The sequence below is a fragment of the Glycine soja genome, chromosome 2 (assembly GCF_004193775.1).
Source record: "Glycine soja cultivar W05 chromosome 2, ASM419377v2, whole genome shotgun sequence".
NCBI classification, from domain to species: domain Eukaryota; kingdom Viridiplantae; phylum Streptophyta; class Magnoliopsida; order Fabales; family Fabaceae; genus Glycine; species Glycine soja.
In genome coordinates, this window is record NC_041003.1 from 44,528,151 (window position 1) to 44,548,429 (window position 20,279).

The window sequence follows — 20,279 nt, forward strand, 5'->3', positions numbered from 1 at the left end:
GCCTCTGCTAACAAAACCCAAAAAGAAAAAAAAGCATAGCCTCTGAATCTGGCGTGATTAACGCGACGTGTTAAATCTGCTCTGTCATTATTGTCATACACACATCAATATAGGTGTCAAATGACTCAAACCTAATAAACTAAAAAGGTTATAACGTGTCCGAATACTAATACATCAATGTTGACCATTTCTACTTACTAATTCAAGGATAATTACTGATACAATACTTTTTTATGGAAGCTAAACATACTTGGTAGTTGGTACAATCAAAAGTGTTCTAATACAAAGATAATGTGTTACACAGAAATCAGAACAGAGAAACTAAGAAATGCCAGTTATTCAAAAAAAAGGTCTTATCTCAGAAGAAGTTTAATACAACAAGTACCCAAAACTCTTGGATTGTACAACGACTATGAATAAATCTAAAACTAATTATACAAAGAAAAAAAAAAAAGAGTCCATCTTGGACTATGAATGAAGTAAAACACAACAATAAATCACACAGTTTACATGCTATCACGTAAACGATGATACAAATACAAAGATACAATGGGAATGACCTTTCATTCCCAATATTCCAGCGCCCAGAAACACCAAATGCCATGCTGAAACATGATTACTGTGAACTTTGCAACAAAACCCCAAGGGTGCTTCCCCTTTTTGGCGAGCAACCCTTAGAATAAATAGTTAAGAATTAATCCTCAAATCTGAATCATGAAATGAGGTACCTTCACTAGTTGACTAAATGTCAACCCTATGAGCAATGAATAGCATGGATAAGTCAGCAGGTCAAGCATTTTCTGTCAAATTCAAAATGTACTGCTACTCTCACTTGCAGAGAGCGAGGGGCCTTCAGACTTCACGAGAGTTGATCCTTTGCTACTAATGTCAAGCCCTTGGAAACGACCAAGCTGTTCATTTTGCAATATTTCTGAATATGGATGAGAACTTGTTTGATGCAGTTGATGAGTTGGCATTGTGGATGGGGAGTGACCAAATGGTGGCATCTGCATGTTCTGGTGACCAGAAGGACCTGATTGTGGCGGGATTGGAATGAAATTTGATCCGGAAAATGGCATCTGGTGCATTCCCAGATTAAAGGATTCAGTGTGGCTCATCCCCTCACCGGTAGCAACCTTAAGTCTCTCAACTTCCTTCTTCAATGCTTCATTAAGAGCTACAACATATCAAAAACTAATTTCAGTGTAATTAACTAATCTTAATAACATGCTCTAAACTTTAGTTAAAAAATTAATAAATCAAGCAAAGAAAGTGATGATGGCTACCATCGCGAAGCTGTGCTTGTTGCTCCATGGCTTGCAGACGGAGCTTAAGCTCTGTATTTTCAGTACTAAGGCCAGATGTGTCCCTCTATAAAGAATCAAGAAATATTTTTGTCATATTCCTATTAAGCCACAATTAGTTTTTGTATGGATAGAGACTAAAGTCAACCAGGGTGAAGCCTAAAAAACAAAGCACCATTTTTATTTACCATAGTTCACCAATGTGATTGGATTATGTAAGATTTTAGAAAAAATTTATATTTCTATATAATAAGGAGGAATTCCAGAAGAGAAATACAAACAGAATAATCCAAAAGTAATATTTTTTAAATTAAAATCAACATAGATATCTCTATGGTTCAAGGAAAATATTTGAAGGTAATAAGTAAAGACGGATTATAAAACTATAATCATATGCAGCAAATAGTAGCAAACAGGATTGGTATACTAAAACCAATTTGAAGCAAAATTTTCAATACTTCTGGTGTAAATCTAAACATGTAACGATCCAGTTGAATTCATTGCACCAGGCAGCATCCGGAAATCCAACAAACAAAACTGGGCCTACTCTGTAAAATGGAACTTCTAAAAGTACTTTAGTTTCAGACATATGTCAACACAAACCTGGTATAATGTCAATTGGGCAGAAAGAGTTGTGGCTTCCGTCTGAAGAGTCTGAACCTTGCGCTCAAGTTCTTGTATATAGCGCGCTTTTCTCTCCTTTGATCGAGCAGCAGATTGCCGATTTGCAAGTATTCTATTCACAACAACAACACCATGAGAATAACAATAAACATAATCAAATCCATAGCAAATACTGAATGAAACAAGCAAGCAAGCACTATCTTTCGCATAAACCCTTCTCTTCCAACATATAATTTATTTCCACTCAACAAGAAGATTCTTAGAATTGTCTCTAACAAGGTTCTGAAAGAGGGTCTGATACTGCGATTTCGGCCTCAAAGTTGAGATTTTTTTCCTGCGATTTCGGCCACAAAGTCAAAGTTTTTTGACTCATTGCAACAGCAATTGCGGCCACACCGGCTGCATTTTTCTGCAATATTAAGGATCACAATTGCAACTGCAAAGCACAATTTAAAACTTTGTCTCTAGTCATTCATAAATTAAGACTTATCAATTCAATCAAAAACACATCATCAAAACATCACAACAGAGCAGTCCAGCATTTTCGGCGCTGGACAAGCATACACATAACAAAAAGCCTCAATTTAATTCTTAAACCACTTAAATTTAAAACTCGAAAAGCAACTAAAATAAAACTCAAACAAATAAAATCCAATTGGTTATAAATCCACACGTCACATCGAAAACAAAATCAGAGTAAAAGACGCATTTTTGGATCGAAATTGAGAACCTCTTAGCACGCTTGGGATCAATTGTCCATAGCTCAGCTAACTTATCAGGAGGCATAGCTTTCTTCGCATCCATGATTTCCCCGAAATCGACGGAGCTACTTTGCCGGTGACGCGGCCTCGCCGGACTCTTCTCGCGTTCGCCGGTCGGATCCGCTCCGTTTCCGGCACCGCCCGACCCGTTCGCGCCGCTGAGCTTGTCCACGTCAATGTACGTCGAGAACAGGTCGTCCTCCGATCCGATCTCCTCCATGCTCGCCGTCGATGACCCGCCGGCGAACGGATCCGACGGCGAGAGGTCCATCATATCGTCCGGCAGCCGGAAACTCATCTCCGAGTGGGCTCGCCGGTGGTGAGGTCCGCCGGAGCGCGCGAATAGAGAGGACGAGAAGGCGCCGGCGACGGCGGTGGACGCCGTGGCCTGCGGCGGACGCGGTAACTGGGATGCGGCATTGGCGTTGTGAGGATTGGGATTTGGATTGGAATTAGGGTTTGAAGATGGATCTTGCATCTGCTCCCAATTGCTGTTCGTTTTGTCAGACAACACAACTGAACTGAAGTTGAAGTCTCTTCCTTCTTTCTCTGCTTCTAACAATTCCGATAATACAAATAATATATATATATATATATATATATATATATATATATATATATATATATATATATATATATATAATAAGAAATATATAATGTTATGATTTATTAATCCATTTATAATAATTATGGTAATTAAAACTTTGACTCTTTAGTACAAACTTTGATCTGTAGGTTTATAATACCTGATCACCTTCTCATTTTCTCTGTAAAAATATTATATGATAATCAAATTCAAATTTTTGCCTACAAACTCAATAATTAAATCTAAATTTTTTCATAAACTTAATGTATTATCAATTAAACTATATTCATTGGGTTAATGAATTTAATTATAATACATTAATGTATCTTTTCTTACATCTGCCTGTATATTGCCATATAGGGTAAATTTTTTACTTTTTTTTCCTACATATCACAAGTATTTTATATAATAAATAATTTTATTTAAGTTGGATATATTAAATATGGATGAGAAAACAGTGAAACACTTCATCTAAATATTTTAATTTAAAGGAAAAGTTTTGATTCCATAATTATGTATTTGATTCAAACTAGATAATCATTAATAAAAAATAATTGTGTAAAAAAATGTGTATGATATGCAATTAAAAGATAGATATAAAATATTTTATATGTTTTTTATATACAACAACGATAATAAGATTAGATCTTGTGTATGTCGAACTCTACAATTAGTCCAATCTTAATGGGAAACAAATATTTATACTAAAGCATTATAATTAAATGGTAAGTTTGATATTAAATTAATTACCTTAAACAATTGCATTTATTGAACACAATTGTTTTACTCGATTCAATGATGATTTCTAAAATTAAAAAAAAATATGCTTTTGATATCATAAAATTAGAAATATTTGAATTTTTTCTTGTAAAATTTTTAGTACATTATAAAAAAAAAAACAGCCATAAATTCTTCATATTTCATCCATTGCAACAAATTGCAGAAAAGCCTCAATAAATTATAGAATATAGGCTTAGATATCCAAACTTAACTTCAAATAAAAATTTATCTCATTTTAATTTTATATGAACAAAAAATTTTACTAGGACAAAATTCAAATATTTTTAATTTTATGAGTATTAGTCTTTAAAAAATACACATAGTTTTATAAATAAATAAATATATACATTAAAAGATATATCATCAATAATTTACTATTATCTTGCTTTTAAGAAAATATTTATTGTTAAACCCTTTTTTAAAATATTTTTTACTATATAATTTTATAAATTCCCTTGTGATCCCCGCCTTGTGAAAATGATGTGAATTAAATAATAGATAATTGTATATATTAAAGTTTGTATTGTTGAGGGCCCAAATGCTATTTAATTCGTTGTGCCCAAAATGTCATACTTAATTCGTATCATATACTAGTATTATATATATATATATATATATATATATATATATATATATATATATATATATATATATATATATATATATATATATATGCACATCATTTTCAAACATCAAGTAGCACCACATGCACAATCATGTGACACAGTTGAAAAGGTCCAGTGATATGTAACTATACACTGTTCGAATTGATGTTTTGATCTTATACAAGGTTTTTTAGCTATATTTAATTATGCAGGTGAAGAAGTTAAAGTAAGTATGAATTGCGTGTTTTGATTATTTTTCATTTTATTTTAAAATATCAATAGTTTTAAAAGTTAATAATTAGAAAGGTTATTAAATATTTTAAAATTAAAAATATAATTGTATTTTAATAAATTAAATTTTCACTTTACTAATACTCGTTTTCATTTGACGTAATAAAAAGATAACATTTTGTAATTTTAAAATGATAAACATTTTTTTAATGAAATTTTAACATTTTAAAATAGAGTATGAGATATAACACGATATATAAAGTGATCACAATCCTATTTGTAACTTGTTATTGTTAAGGCATTGACTTGGGACCTTCAAAGTGTTGATTGATCTATAATGGGTGACATGAGGACGTGAGGGATGAAGTTGTGTTCATTACAAAAGTTTCATTAATGATTTGTAGTTGTCTACAAAATGGATACCAACTTTTTTATATATATGGTTCACAATAAAAATAATAAAGCAACAAAAAATATTTTCTATTTTTTGGTTTTAAAATTGGAATGTCAAGAACGATTTAATTTAAAATGTAAAAGCAAAATCCAATTTTTAAAACAAGTGAATTTTGTATTTTTTTAGTGAAAAATAATTTTTAAAGGTTTAATTGTATTTTTTAATACTCGTTTTTTTTTTTAGTTTATGTGTGATTCTAGTTTTCTTTGTTGGCATAGTTTGCATTTAATTTTTTATATTTTTGAATTAATATAATAAACTCCCAGACTTTTATATTTCAGGCTCTTGGTTGTTTTTAATGTTAGATAGAATTAATTTTGAATTGTTAAATATAATTTAGATGCGTGCTAAAGTTAATCTCAATTATAAATTTTACTTTAAAACATATATAGTATGGGAGAAATAATTAATTATGAATGTGTTAAATGAACACAAATAGAAGTGTGATAAAGACATGTACCAACACGTTGTTTATAAATCTGACATAATTCATAAATAGGTGGTTTTCTTAACAAACGTGTTAACTGGTGATAGAAACTTGCAATGTACGTGACAATTTTATTCATGAATTGAAAAAGAAAATTAATTAGTATATTTTAGTTTGCATATTTAATTTACTTTATATTCAATTTAATTTTCATGATTAATTTCCTACATTTAATTTTGATAATTTTCAAATTATTGAAAAATATGTTACATCAAGAAATTTATATTAATTTATAGTTTATTATAAATAATTTATTGTAAATAATATTTTTAAAGTAATATGTGCATTTCTTAAAGATTAATAAAATAATTTTTTTATATTGATCGTAAGTAATGATAATTTTTTTATTAAAAATAATAATTTACTGAAATAATTTATCAAACACTTCATTATAGACTATATTTTAATGTGGTTTGCATATTTTTAACCTTGCACATATTTATAAGAATCATAATTGTTTTGTTGATGCAATACAACATATAACTAACTTGTATGACCATATATAGGTAGTTAAGTTCGAGACTTTGCTTAAAAAAAAGTTTGAGACTTATTAGCATCAAATTAAAGAAAAAAAACATAATTAATTGTTCATGATAAAAGAGAAGTATCATCATTAATTATTGAAAATTACTAATAATATATTCTCGAACACACTTTTTTAATACACACTTTATTATATTCTTTTTTTTTAAAAAAACTGACTATTTATCTGTTTTTATGTATTTAGTACATGTCCATTCTCCATTTGGATGTACTTTTATATTTTCTCCTTGGATTTATCTATGGCATGTAATTGGGTATTTTGAAATACTTTGATATTAAACTTTTTATTTGGGTCCTGATATGTACCGTTCAGAGGTACTGCCGTACATTATTATTCATTTTATGTTTGAAGTTTCATTATTTAGCAATTTTTTGCGATTATTTACTTTTGCTAAATCAATTATATATATTGTGTACATTTACCTCAATTTTCATAATACAAAAAATTTACACATATTTTTATAATAAAATTAAATAATATTTTCTTAAAATTAAATTACTTCTGCATTTACTAACCCACTAGGGTCAATTTAGTGGTGTAGTTTAAGATAGATAATGCATGAACACTTAGTTCCTCATTATCGACATGATAGACTAAAAAAAGTTGCATTCACTGTTTGATAGTTCAATGTCACCTCACAAGATAGGCTACATTTTTAAGTCTTTTGAGATTTTTTTTTTTTTTGTTTTCAAAAAGGCTTGCCCCAACCAATGGCTAAATTATATTAACAAATTAATAGAGAAAAACAGAAACAAACATTGGAGCACTAGCTAGACCAAACCCATAAGAAGATAAAAAAAAAAAAAACGAAGGTAAAACTAATTATATTCTATTTTTGTTAAAGTCTTCTCGGCAGAACAGGGAGACGGTGTCAGACCAACAAAAAGTTCTAATCTTGATACCATGATTAGTCAAAAAAATCTACACAAACATTTTCTTGACAATATATATATATATATATATATATATATATATATATATATATATATATATATATATGTAGAAAACTCTAAAATCAAAACTATGCAAAAGGTACACGGAATTTTCCATGTTTGATAACTTACATGGTCATGCCATTTAGTTTGAGGAATTTTCGATCTGGGCAACACATGAGAGGTTAATCTTTCCCCATGTGGTGTAAATCTACATATAAAAGCGAGTTTGATATTGATGAGATTTCAATTACCACCCACAAACTTATATATACACACACACACAATATATAGTCCTAAGTGAATTGAAGATGATTATTGATTAACCGGCCAATTTCATATCCATCCACATATCACAATATATATAGATGAGACCTGTATGTAAGCTGTATGTAAGGTATCTCGAATATTTTAGCCTATCTTCGGGCATGTCGTTTCTATTGTATTTCTTTTTAATATTCTTATCCCCACACACATTTCAGTTTATATATTAATCTACATCTTTTGGGGCTATAGAGATGAGATTACTTATGAGAACGAGAACATTAAATGGCAATACAAATCTTCATGTGCTCAAGTATAGGCTGTATAGCACCAAGACAACAAGATAATTTGATGGAACAAAATCTCTACCGTTTTGTCAAAATCAAATGGTGATGTTCATTGCATCGCTATCTAAAATATAGATGGATGATGAATTTGACGATAGTTAATTTTTTTATTGGAGATATCTAAAATATTGCTTGGCTGGAGCTAATTAATGGCTAGCAAGGGAACTTCGATATTGAAAATTATTCATTTCTTTCAAATATTTATCTACAAAATGTCATCAGGATTTCCTTGTCATTTTTGAAAAACTGAGGTATAAGTATAATTAACATGCTATCGATGATTAAGAGACGAAACAAGTACCTTTTTTTTTTTTGGTAGTTCAATATACCACCGCTGGGTAGATATATAAGCAAAAGAAGACATGGAGAAAAAAGACATATTAAGCTCTCAATTAATCTGAATCAACAAATTAAATTAAAAACATAAAATAAAGTTAAACAAAACAAAATGTGAAAACATATTCTCCCGAGGCACTGATCCAGCTATAGGATATATATATCGTTTACAATTATAAATTATATCACTCTTTTTATATAGGGAGGTTGTAATGAGGCGAGAAAGGAGAAAAGGATGAGGACATGACAAAAGAGTGTTCATTGCTACCAATAGCATTATGAGTCCTTCTGGGGCTAATAGGACTTCGTGATCTTGAGTTTGCCATTCCACTATGACCATGCCTTACGCTCTTCCTTGGTCCTTTCTCTGCACACTTGAGCTCAGCCTGTTTCAGTGTATTTGGATACCTCCAACTACAACACCCTACCTTCCCTGCTCTTTCTATATACCTGTGTCACAAATCTAATTAGGTGAAAAAAATGTTCTAAATTTTATTTGAAGCTATAACTGTTACATATACATAATACATGTATGTATATTTCTATATACTGACAAATGTTTCAGCATGCACCGGCAATGTAACTTTATCAGCAATAAATAAATAAATCGAAGTAGGATAATTAAATTAATAATATAATATACAGTTAAAGGTTTGTTAGTGAAAGATGGACCGTTGTCTAAGCCGACCGAGCTTATTGAGGGGTCGTTCATGTAGAACAATTGGGCATCTAACCTATAGAATAGAATGATTAGACCTTGAAGCTTTGACCCAATTACATCTAATAAATAAGTGTGATTAATCATCCCAGATTCACATATGTTAGGGTTTCGCTAAAGATTCTAGAGCCCACGATATTCACACTTAACAAAAGAAAAGATAGATAAATAGTTTAACATTGAGTAATGAAATTCAGACAAACTATTAATTTATAATAATTCTTACAATGTAAGAGAGATAACAAAGAGACTAGAGAGAAATATGAGATAAGATTAAAAGAATATAGATTAAGGAGTTCTAGTTTAATTGATTAATTTAAGAAAGTGTGTAAGTTATTTTAATTCTCTTGTACTTGTTTATTATTTTTATGGAGAGAAAAAAGAAAAGAATAAAAAGAGATAAAAGAAAATATGAATCATAAAAAGTTTAATTTAATTTGAAAAAAATGTTGTATATATCATTACTCTTTAAAATTATATTGTATATATGAGGACTATGCATATGCAATTTTGGCTGAGACCAACCTTGACGCAGATGTATGATTTAATTATTGTCTGTTATAGACAAATTAATGGGACGGCAAACAAAAGCCTAAATAATGCCGTCTCAAAACATAGAGACTAATTATATAAATAGTATAATTAACAAGTAATTAATTGGCTTATAGCTAATCAACCGTTGGAACAATGGACAAAGAGTCAAACAGCTACGTTCTAGAGCTTATATATGTATATTTTTAACTTATTAATTTAATATACAATGCAAACAAATGAGATAGAAATTAATTTAATAGCTTTTCAGACTGAGATGATTCAACATCATCTTTTGGTAAGGAAAAAATGACTTCATGGATTTATATATGTTTGGGTGTGGGGTAGCATATACACTAGCTACGTGTAGGGAAGCTTATGTGCTTTCATTGTGGTTGTTATCTGATTTAGCTGTGATATTTGAATCAGTGTGACTACGTACGTCCTTTCATTGTATGAGAAACTATTACATCTTTCCAAATCAACATTAAGTCAAATATGTGGCACATAATCAAATTTTTGTTAACTTTCTACTTAATAAACTGAAAAATATGACTATATGTTATGTGGAAATTAACTGACATCATGATCACTTGGAATAGTCTCTTGGTCAGCATGTAATTATTTCTTCCTTGTAGACGAAAGTTAGTAATATTATTCTTTTGCCTATTAAAAAACAAAACTGAAAAAGCAGCCAATTTCATTTAATCAGTACATAAATCTCAGTAAGTATCGTTTATCATATTTCACTATTTTAACGCCAAATATATATATATATATTTAATAAAAGTTACATCTAAAAATTCAAAGCGAGTATTGGATCAAAAGAAACTTAATTAATTAAATTGGAATAACTTGGCAATTCTCATCTGCTACTTAGCTCAAAGATTACAAACTTTTTTAAAGAAAAAACAGAATAAAATTGTTACCTTTGGCTGAATCTCAATCCAAGACACTCAATACACTTTCTTCCTTCTATCATCTCCCCCATTCCTCTTTCTGCACATTGCCTGCAATAAACCCTGCCACATACCTGCATGCACCAGAGTCATTATAAGCTAAAGGATTGAATGGTGGTTCAACTATATATATCCAGCTAATAATTATCCATGCACCTATATATATTATACATTAATTTATTATCTGTAATTCATACATACATACATGTAGATATGTTATATAAGAGTTAATTTATTGTTCAGAAACTCAGAAATTCTCAAATATGAGAGTTGATTGGCAACATTAATTTCCAATTCACTTTTCTCTATGAAAACAAAAATCTTCATGCTTTTTTCCCTTGTATAATAGTAAATTTACTTTGTTGATACATCTAAGTACGTACCAGGCATCTAGTCCGGAAGATATAAACATAGGTATTACAAATTGCGCAAATCTTAGAGTGAGGAATCCCGGGTCGGCGCCGTCGACTACCTCTTCCTGAAGCAACACTCACACCATCAAAGCTCATGCCATGCCCCAAATGATCATCATCTCCGCTAGGCTTGAGTCGAGGACTTTGTCTTTGTGCACCACCACTTGCATCGCTAATAAAATGACCAGAATGACCCAATGGCGATTCACCATGGCCAAAGTCTTGTAGATGGTGTTGTTGATTAGAAGCTTGCAAGCCTTTGGTGAAATCAAGACTAGGTAGTTTTGCTATTGAGCGTGAAGGTGTTGTTGTGAGTTTTCTCTTATCCGATGTTTTCACTTCAGCCAGGTGTTGAAAAGTGAGGTTAACGGATTCATCAGGGATTCCTTGGTACAAATCTTCAAGACCTATTAAGATTGGCTTTTCCTGCATAGCTTTATTCATGTGTTCACCCATTAGAGATTCTAGCTTGGCTAAGGATAAGATGAGATAAGGCTATTATTGTAGCTTTGAACCCTATATGACAGGAATATTTAAGCTAAGTGTTAAACAAAGGAACAAGGGCACAGAATCTTGTTAATTCGGTCCTGTTGGAAATAAAGACGACCATATGTGGCCAAGGTTACATGTTTTGAGGCCGGTCGAAAAGGAAGCTGTCTGGGTAGAGAACATTAGATTCAAAGTTCTCTGTTGGTCTTTGTAGCCATTCTCTAATAGATATATCCAAATTAGTCGTTTGAACCATTCAAAAGTAGGGCTAGGCTCCATAAAATATTTAAAATTTGGAGATGAAGTTGATGTGGAAGATTGTCACTAGTATTTCTTTTCTTTCTTCTTACCCTATCAAATGCTTGCACCTTAGTTGAATATAGTCATAATTAAATAAAGATTAGAATTATGATTCTAATTTTCCTATTATTATATATTCATATTTACTAAAAATGAAAAGAATATTATATATTTTTAATGTTTATAAGATATTAATTATATGTCACACTTGAAATTTCATTTAACATGAATTTATGGATATAAAACATTAAAAAAATTGAATCTTTTATATCTTTTACTCACATGTCATATTTTAATTTGAATAAAAAAAGATTTAAGATGAGAAAACAATTTTGACTCATTTATAAAATAACATGATCAAAACAATATTAAAAAAATGGTTACACAATTGTTAATATTGTTTTAAATTTTTTGGGCTCCTTTCTGTCATGGTCCTTGGGTCGTCTCACCTCTGAACTATGCTTAGAGCCGACCTTGATTATGGCATAGTCATAAGTAAGTTCTAACACGGAACCAAAAAAGCATGTGAAAATTTGGTATAATAAGCTGGATTTATGAGAAAATAACAAGGGTTTACCTCTTTCAAGCTTTGAGCTCAAGAGGCCCGAGATTGTTAATTGGTGACAACAAAGTGTATCCGTTGTACAAATAAATAATTAAGTGTAAGTAAACTATTGCTCTTAACAATAATTGTGGTTTAATATATAATTGACATTCCCAATTTCTTTTTGGTAAGCAAAATCCAATTAATTAGAGTTCTGGGGTACCTTAACCCATACACAGTCCAATCAAACATATAAGAACCAAAGGTTACATCATGATTAAAAACTCCCCACTGGGTTATATAATACACCAATCTAAAAATAAAGTGTTAGCCTCCTACACTTGCTTAAAACCAACACCAAAGATTGTTAACGTAAACTAGTACGTTTATCCTTACAAATATAGAGTTTGCTAATGTAAGTATACAAAGTTACACACTTGATTGAAAATTCTTTTGCTTAATCACAACTTTATTGTGAGGGATAGACCAAAGAACCACTAAACAATGCAGAAGACTTAATCTGATTAAAGTGGTCATAAGGAAATTAAATGATAGTGTTTGTTTGATAGAATGAATAATTGTTTTTGTGTGCACTTAAGGTTTTTTTTTGCATCTAACAAATGACGACTAACACTTTTTAAGTCATGCATAAGATCATTGAAGTAGAGCTTGAGTCGTTCAACAAAGTCTTTTTCCATTCACATTATCAAAATAATTGAGAACTTATTACTACATGGGTTTGTTTGCGGGGGTGAGAGATCTATAAAGAGATGAAAATGTGTGTTAGTTGTACAAATCTCCAACGTATTAATTTTAATCTCTAGTACCCGTTTCCCAAGAATGACTTGACCTTGGCAAGGACTTTAAATGCAACTGCCTTTTGGGTAAAAAAATTTCTAAATCATTTATATTGAATAAGTCGATGGATCGGGAACTTTTGGATAAATATAAAGTATTTGGCAATTTATAAGCAAATTGTTCACGGGCCTTTTTTTATATATAATTTTAGCTTCAATACTTTATTGGTTCATCCACACTGTTCTTGTACAAGCTTCTTGTTGATATGCTTGCAGGCATAGAACAAACAACTATTTTGGAAGTTTATAAATCCATGGATTATAAGAAAACATTAATTTTATTTTAACAAAAGATTGGATGTCTGTTGTATATATCCTTATTGTTTTTTTAGATCACATTATATACAGGCAACTCAAATTAATATTGAATGAGTCAATGACTTTAGATTTGTCTCCAATAACCTTTGCAGTAAACATCCCTCTTCCCTGTTCCATTTCATTTCTATTCCACTTGGTAATTTTGTATAAGAACAGGATCCTTATCTCCCTCCAATCCTGTCACTACAAGAAAAACTCAAATTAGCGTAAGTTAGTTAGTGCCAGCCTAGACATCGACACTAAATAGCGTCGATGAACAGTTGATCGTCAACTTACACCAAATAGCGTCAGTGGTCAGCTCACGTTAAACTGCCACTAAAATGCCTTTCACTATTTTTTAATATAATTTTTTGTTAATATTTTCCGGATTCTGTTGGCCATGACCCTATTTGCTATTAATATAGAAAAAAAATATTAGGGTCAAACTAACCGACACTAATTAATAATTTTTGAAAATTAAATAAATGTTACTATTAGAGTCAGCTTGGTCGACGCTTATTTGCATTGATATTGTTATTTCTAGGATTTTATTACTATGCTTCCATAACAATTTATATATTATATTTTTAACTAACTAATTGGAATAAATCAATCATTTTCTAACAGTCTAAAAACAAAAAAGAAAATGATGTATCTTTCCATGAAGAAATTAGGAGGAAAAGTCAAGAGAAGTTAATTTTTTTTTTATCTATACAAATAAAGAAATAAAATCTATTCTAAAATTGAATAAGAAATATGGGAAAAGTTATATAATATTTATTTAAACAAAAAATAATGAAATGTTAACTTTAAATTAATTTTTTTCCTTCCTTGCTTTTTTATTCATTATATATTATTTATTCCTATGCTTTTATAGAAATTTTTAAATTATTTTTAACTATATAAAGTGAATATATATATATCATTTTCTAACAACCAGAAACAAAAGCTTGATGTATCATTCATGAAGAAATTTGGAGGATAAGGAAATCGTTGTTACAACTTTATTTGTAAATTAAAATAAATTATTATTTAAAAAATAATAATAAATAAGGGAAATTTGAAAAAAGATATTTTGAAAAATATATGAAATAATATAACATTTATTTCAAAATGAAAATTTTACCTGAAAATTTTACCTTTCATCCCTTTTTAACCAAAGTTATCATTAAGATTTTATTATTTACTTTTTATTCAGATGCTTTTATAGAAAAATTTATATTATTTTTTTAGCTAATTAATGGAAAAAGATAAATAATTTTATAACAATATAAAACAATAAAAGAGGTATATTTACATGAAAAAGTCAAGGAAAAGAAAGGAGGAAAGAGATGTTCAATTTTTATTTGTAAATAAAAAATTATATTCTAAAATAGAATAAGAAATTAAATAAGGTAAAGTTATAAAATAATAATTTGTAAAAAATATGAAAAAAATAGAATATTTACTTGAAATGAAAATTTCCTTGATTTTTATCCAAAATTGCCACGAGTATTTTATAACTTACTATTTCTTCTTATTATTTTATAAAAAAAATTAATTATATTTTAAGTAATAAAGTGAATAAATAAATAATTTTATATCAACCAGAAACCAAAAATTGAAGTATAGTTTCATGAGGAAATTTGGAGAAAAAGGAATAATTTGTTAAATTATTTGTTATAAATAAAAATAAAATTGATTTTCAAAATAGAATAAGAAATAAGGGGAAAGTCGCCAATAAATATTTTGAAAAAAAATCTAAATCTTGCGTTAAAGTAAAATTTTACCTTCCTTTCCTTTTTAAACCAAAATTATCATTAGGATGTTTTTTACCTACTATTTATTCCGGTACTTTTATTGATAAATTTTAAATTCTATATCTTTTAGCTTATTAATGGAAAAAGATAAATTATTTTGTAAAAATCTGAAAGAAAAAAGTGAGGTATATTTACATGAAGAAATCGGGAGAAAAAGGAAAGAGATGTTAAGTTTTATTTGTAAATAAAAAAATTATTTTCTATAAGAGATATAAAAATAAGGGAATTTTAAAAAATAATAATTAGTAAGAAAATCTGAAATAATAGATAATGTATTTGAAATGAAATTTTCATTTCAAGTATCATATTATCACTTGAACTGAAAATTCCAATGTTTTTTTTATCCAAAATTGTCACAAGTGTCTTATAAATTACTATTTATTCTTATGATTTTATAGAAAAAAATTAAATTATTGTCTTAAGCCAATGAGTCTTGGATTCAAGACTTCAAACCTTGTCACATATAAAATATAATTGATAGAAGAAATGTATAAAATCTCGCTAAAGATGATAAATTAGATTTTCTAATAGACTTTAGTCATGTACAAAGCTAGTGAATATTTCAGCCAATAACATAATTACAATAAAAGCTTTTAAATTATTTTTTATTTAATTAATGTGAATAAATAAATAATTTTTTGTTCTTCTTTCTTATATAATAAATTCAGGTATACGGTAGATGACACATAGAGTTTAGGAGACCAACGTAATTGGGATGCTATGCTCTATCTTGATGCTTAGCATATCTTTTTCCAAAAAAAAAAAAAACAGTTTAAACAACAAAAAATGACATATCTATCATGTAGAAATTAGGAGGAAAAGTAAATAAACAAATATAAATTAATTATTTTTTAAATGAGAATAAGAAATAAGGGAAAGTTATATAATTTTTTTTAAAAAAACATCAAATAATAGAATATTTACTTTAAATTAAAATTTCTATCATTCTTTTTTATTCAAAATTATCACTAGGATCTTACTATTTACTTTTTATTACAATGCTTTTTATATATAGCAAACTTTTAAACCATTTTTTATCTAAATCTCAAACAATATAATATTTTCTGTAAATGAAAAGTATACCTTCGTTTCATATTCAAAATTATCACTAGAATCGTATTATTTAATTTTTTTTCCTATTCTTTTATAGCAAACTTTTGAATTATTATTTTTCACTGATTAATGTGAATTATTTTTCAACAATCTGAAAACATATATTTGAGGTATTTGTTCATGAAAAAGTTAAGAAGAAAAAGAAATATATTAAAAAAATTAAAAGAGAATATGAAATAATTAAGGGGAAGCTACATATTTTTTGGAAAAAAAAAATCTCAAATAAGAGAATATTTACCTTAAATGAGAACACCCACTAATTTCTATATTCTAAAATCACTTTGGCCACAATAGTTATCTACTACTAAGGCTTGTTCTTATGGGCTCAAAATCAACAAAGTAATTTTGAGATGGTTGGATCTCTTATTTAATGATGATATTCTCTTCTCCCAGCTTTTACATATAAATAACATAATAATTCAACATTCCAACCCAATATATTTAGATAATTATATTATATATTATGTTTCATTTAATTTTTATTACTATTATTTTTTAGTTTATTTTATTTCTATTATTTTTAATATACTATCATATATTATGCTTTATTTATTTTATTATTATACTAATTATATTTAATTACTAGAATATTTTATTTATATGCATTATTTATTATGTTTATATACTTTATCTCTATTATAAAATTCTTCTAATACATAATTATGTTTTTTTATTATTAGTATTAGACTAGTATTTAATTATACAATTTTTTTACTTATATATAGAGAATGGGCCAATCATATAGGCCCAATATCCATTAACCTAAAAAATCCTTATATGTTTCTCTTCATTCATCCCATTAGTTGTTACCTTTCTCCCCCTTTAAAAAGATGGTTACTCTTCAAATGGATTTGCAATTCAGAGGAAGAAACAAATCAAAATGAAGAATGGTACATTAGAAACGTGATTTGCAATTAGGAGAGGGAAACCCTTTATCAAAGAGAAGAAAAGTGATTCAGATAGAAGGAGACACAAATTCAAAAGGCATGAGCAGATTGAAGGAGATACAACCCTAAACCCACAAAATACGACCCAAACAAGACAAGTTTGACTACAAGTTAACTTGTGCCTCTCATTTTGACTCATAAGCTCAAATGATGAGCAAGTTCAATTGCGAGTTTGATAACCATGGCTGCCTCAGTTGTAGTGTGGATCTGGATCTTGACTTTAGTGGATCCAGATCTGGATCTTGATAACCAGGGCACCTGCTAAAGTTTCACCACATTTTAATTTCACAACAACAATTCTCCATGGAGGCAACATTGTTTCAAAGAGTCAATTGTGTACTATGAATTTCCCCTCTTTTATTCAACATCTTGTCTTTTTCATTTAGTTAATCTATGACTGATTGTTTAATTTTTTGTTGTGTTTTGGTTTTAGCAAATCTATTTGTGTTGATTGGATTGAGATTTATTTTGGAGTGTGCTGTTTGTTTTTGTGTTGATCTGGTGTCTATTGCAGCACACGATGGAACAAAAATTGCAGGCAACAGTTGGTGCCTCAACAATGTCATGGATATGGATCTGCCTCTCCATTGCTCCCTCTCCCTTCACTCGCTTTATCACATCTTGGTTTCGCAACTTCATTACACAATTCTCCATGGAGATAACATAATTTTGATAGGTAATCTATGTAATATAAATTTTTCCCTATAACTTTATTCCATGTCTATGCTTTTTTTGTATTGGTAATCTATTGCTTCTGAATGATTGTTTAATTTTTGTTGTGTTTTTACTTCAACGGATCTTTTTGTGTTGACTTTATTAGATTTATTTTAGTGTTGTTTGTTCTTGCCTTGATTTGGTGTCTATTGTGATACACGGTGGAACTGTGGTTATGGACAACCGCTGGTGCCTCAACGACAACATGCATCTAGATTTTTCCCTTCCTCAAACTTGCTAGGGTTTTCTTCCATATCATCTTGATTTCACAACTTCATTACACAATTTTGTATCAAGGTAACACTGTTTCGATAATTCAACTATGTACTCTAAATTTTACACTCTTTTATTCCACATCTTTTTTTGTTTATGTAATATATTTCTTTCAAATGATTGTTTTATTTTTGTTGTGTTTTAATTTTAGTGGATGATCCTTTTTGTGTTGATTCGATTGATATTTTTATTGGAATCTTGTTGTATTTTTGTGTGCTTCGGTTAGGTTTTTTGTTTTGCAAACTGGCATGCATTACCTCAATTCTATTCAAAACCAATGTAAAAATTTATTACATAGGTTCTAAAAAAATGGATTTTAAAAAATTGACATTTTACATCAATTAATTCTACATGATTCTACCACCAATTTAGATGCCCCAAATAACAAACAAAAAAAAGGGGGGTTTTGTAGTAATGTAACCCTATGTATATATAAATACTTTTAGAGCAAATTTAATGAGAGGGCATTTTAATGTGAGGATAAAAAAATAAACATTGATTTTTAAATTTCTCGTCATAAATGGTTTGCAATAAATTTTATCTTTATCATGATATCTATTAACATTTTTAGTGGATTTTTTTAAGCAAGTAATATTTATTAGCTATATGAATGTATTTTTTACTGAGGAGCACCATTGTTTTTCTTGTGTTTAGTTTTTGGGGTGGGGATAATTGTACCAAACTCAAATTAACAAAAAGATAAATATTACTCACTTAAAAAAACCATTTAGAAATATTAATAGATAGATTTGGATTCTTGCATGCATGCATTCACACGATCATGAATATGAACCATTTGATTTCATCAGATAGTCATTATTTTAAAGGTGTTTTTGAAGTTGAATTTACTGAAATGATATATCAATCGTTAGATCTCTATCAGATGATTCTAATCGTCTAATTGTGTGAATATATGATTTCGTTGACTGTAGAGAATCCAAATCCATCTACACATAAAGAGAGAGACAGAGTTAAGTTGTTTCTCATATTTGTGGAAAAAAATTAACGTATAAAGTTTTCACACACCCTTACTTTATAGTGCTATGTATTGGATTTCTCTTAATACTAATTTTTGGCTTATAAGAAAATGAAACCTTATTTTGAGATCTATGAACGAATTAGTATTTAATGACTTTAAACTTTCAACACCTTTTAATTATTTTCCTAGTTTAGTACACTTAATTGTAGTATAATTTTGAATAGTATTTTGTTGTATTGCACTACCTCACTTAAAGGAATTAAATCATGTTGTCTAATGAGTAACTTTTATGTTTGACTTAATTCAGAATCTTTTGAAATGTTGAGAAAAATACTATATTTTTGTTAAAATATTTGCCAAAATTTATGTTTCATTTTATGTTGAACTTGTTGATAATCGTATATGACATGCATCACATTGTAGATAAAAAAAATGACATCATGTTTTAAATGTTGAGAATCACTCTAATTAATTTTACCATAGAAGATTTTAGGTTTAAATAGAGGTAGATGCGAGTTGTTCTTTGAGTAGTGGACAAAAGATTTTATTTTAAAAGAGGTCCACTTTAGGGTTTTGTAGTGAAGACGCCATGTTGTTGCTTACACTACAATTGAGCATGGAAAGGAGTTAGACTAAGGACGACTAACAACCCGAGAGGTAGATTTGAGTTGTTCACTAAGTAGTGCAAGTTTTGTATCTTCCGTTCATCAAAAGAGATGACTTCAACTTCCATTATCTATGTTGGTCTAGCTTCACTATCATAGGTACGTATGTTTTCTTCATCATTGTTTTTTTTTCTATACATATTTTTGTGAGCGATACCGCAATTTGAAATTGTTCAATTTACTTGAATATTATTTATGAACTCCTTGCATCAAGTGCTCTTATTTTTTTTTCAATCTTCTTTTATCTACAAGATTTGATTGTTTTATAACACAAATCTTGTAATACATTCAAATCTTGTAGCAAAAGAAGATGGGCAAAAAATTAAGAGCATTTTTTGCAAGGAGTTTATAAATAATATTAAAGTAAGTTGAACAATTGCAACTTGCGGAATCACTCACAAAAAAGATGTATAGAAAAAAAAAACA

At 28.9% G+C, this 20,279-nt stretch overlaps 2 protein-coding genes across 2 annotated transcripts; both read right to left on the bottom strand.

The window, feature by feature from the left end:
- Positions 1–307: 307 nt before the first annotated feature.
- On the bottom strand, positions 308–3,250 carry LOC114397264 (transcription factor RF2b-like). Its single transcript, XM_028359353.1, has 4 exons — positions 2,659–3,250; positions 1,908–2,040; positions 1,287–1,371; positions 308–1,177 (listed from the first exon to the last, which is right to left on the bottom strand). Exons 1-4 carry the CDS (start codon positions 3,165–3,167, stop codon positions 810–812), a joined length of 1,095 nt encoding a protein of 364 aa, XP_028215154.1. The 5' UTR covers positions 3,168–3,250; the 3' UTR covers positions 308–809.
- A 5,032-nt stretch (positions 3,251–8,282) lies between these two features.
- Positions 8,283–11,553, bottom strand: LOC114397270. Its single transcript, XM_028359358.1, has 3 exons — positions 10,847–11,553; positions 10,434–10,537; positions 8,283–8,705 (listed from the first exon to the last, which is right to left on the bottom strand). Exons 1-3 carry the CDS (start codon positions 11,330–11,332, stop codon positions 8,450–8,452), a joined length of 846 nt encoding a protein of 281 aa, XP_028215159.1. The 5' UTR covers positions 11,333–11,553; the 3' UTR covers positions 8,283–8,449.
- Between the last annotated feature and the right edge of the window lie 8,726 nt (positions 11,554–20,279).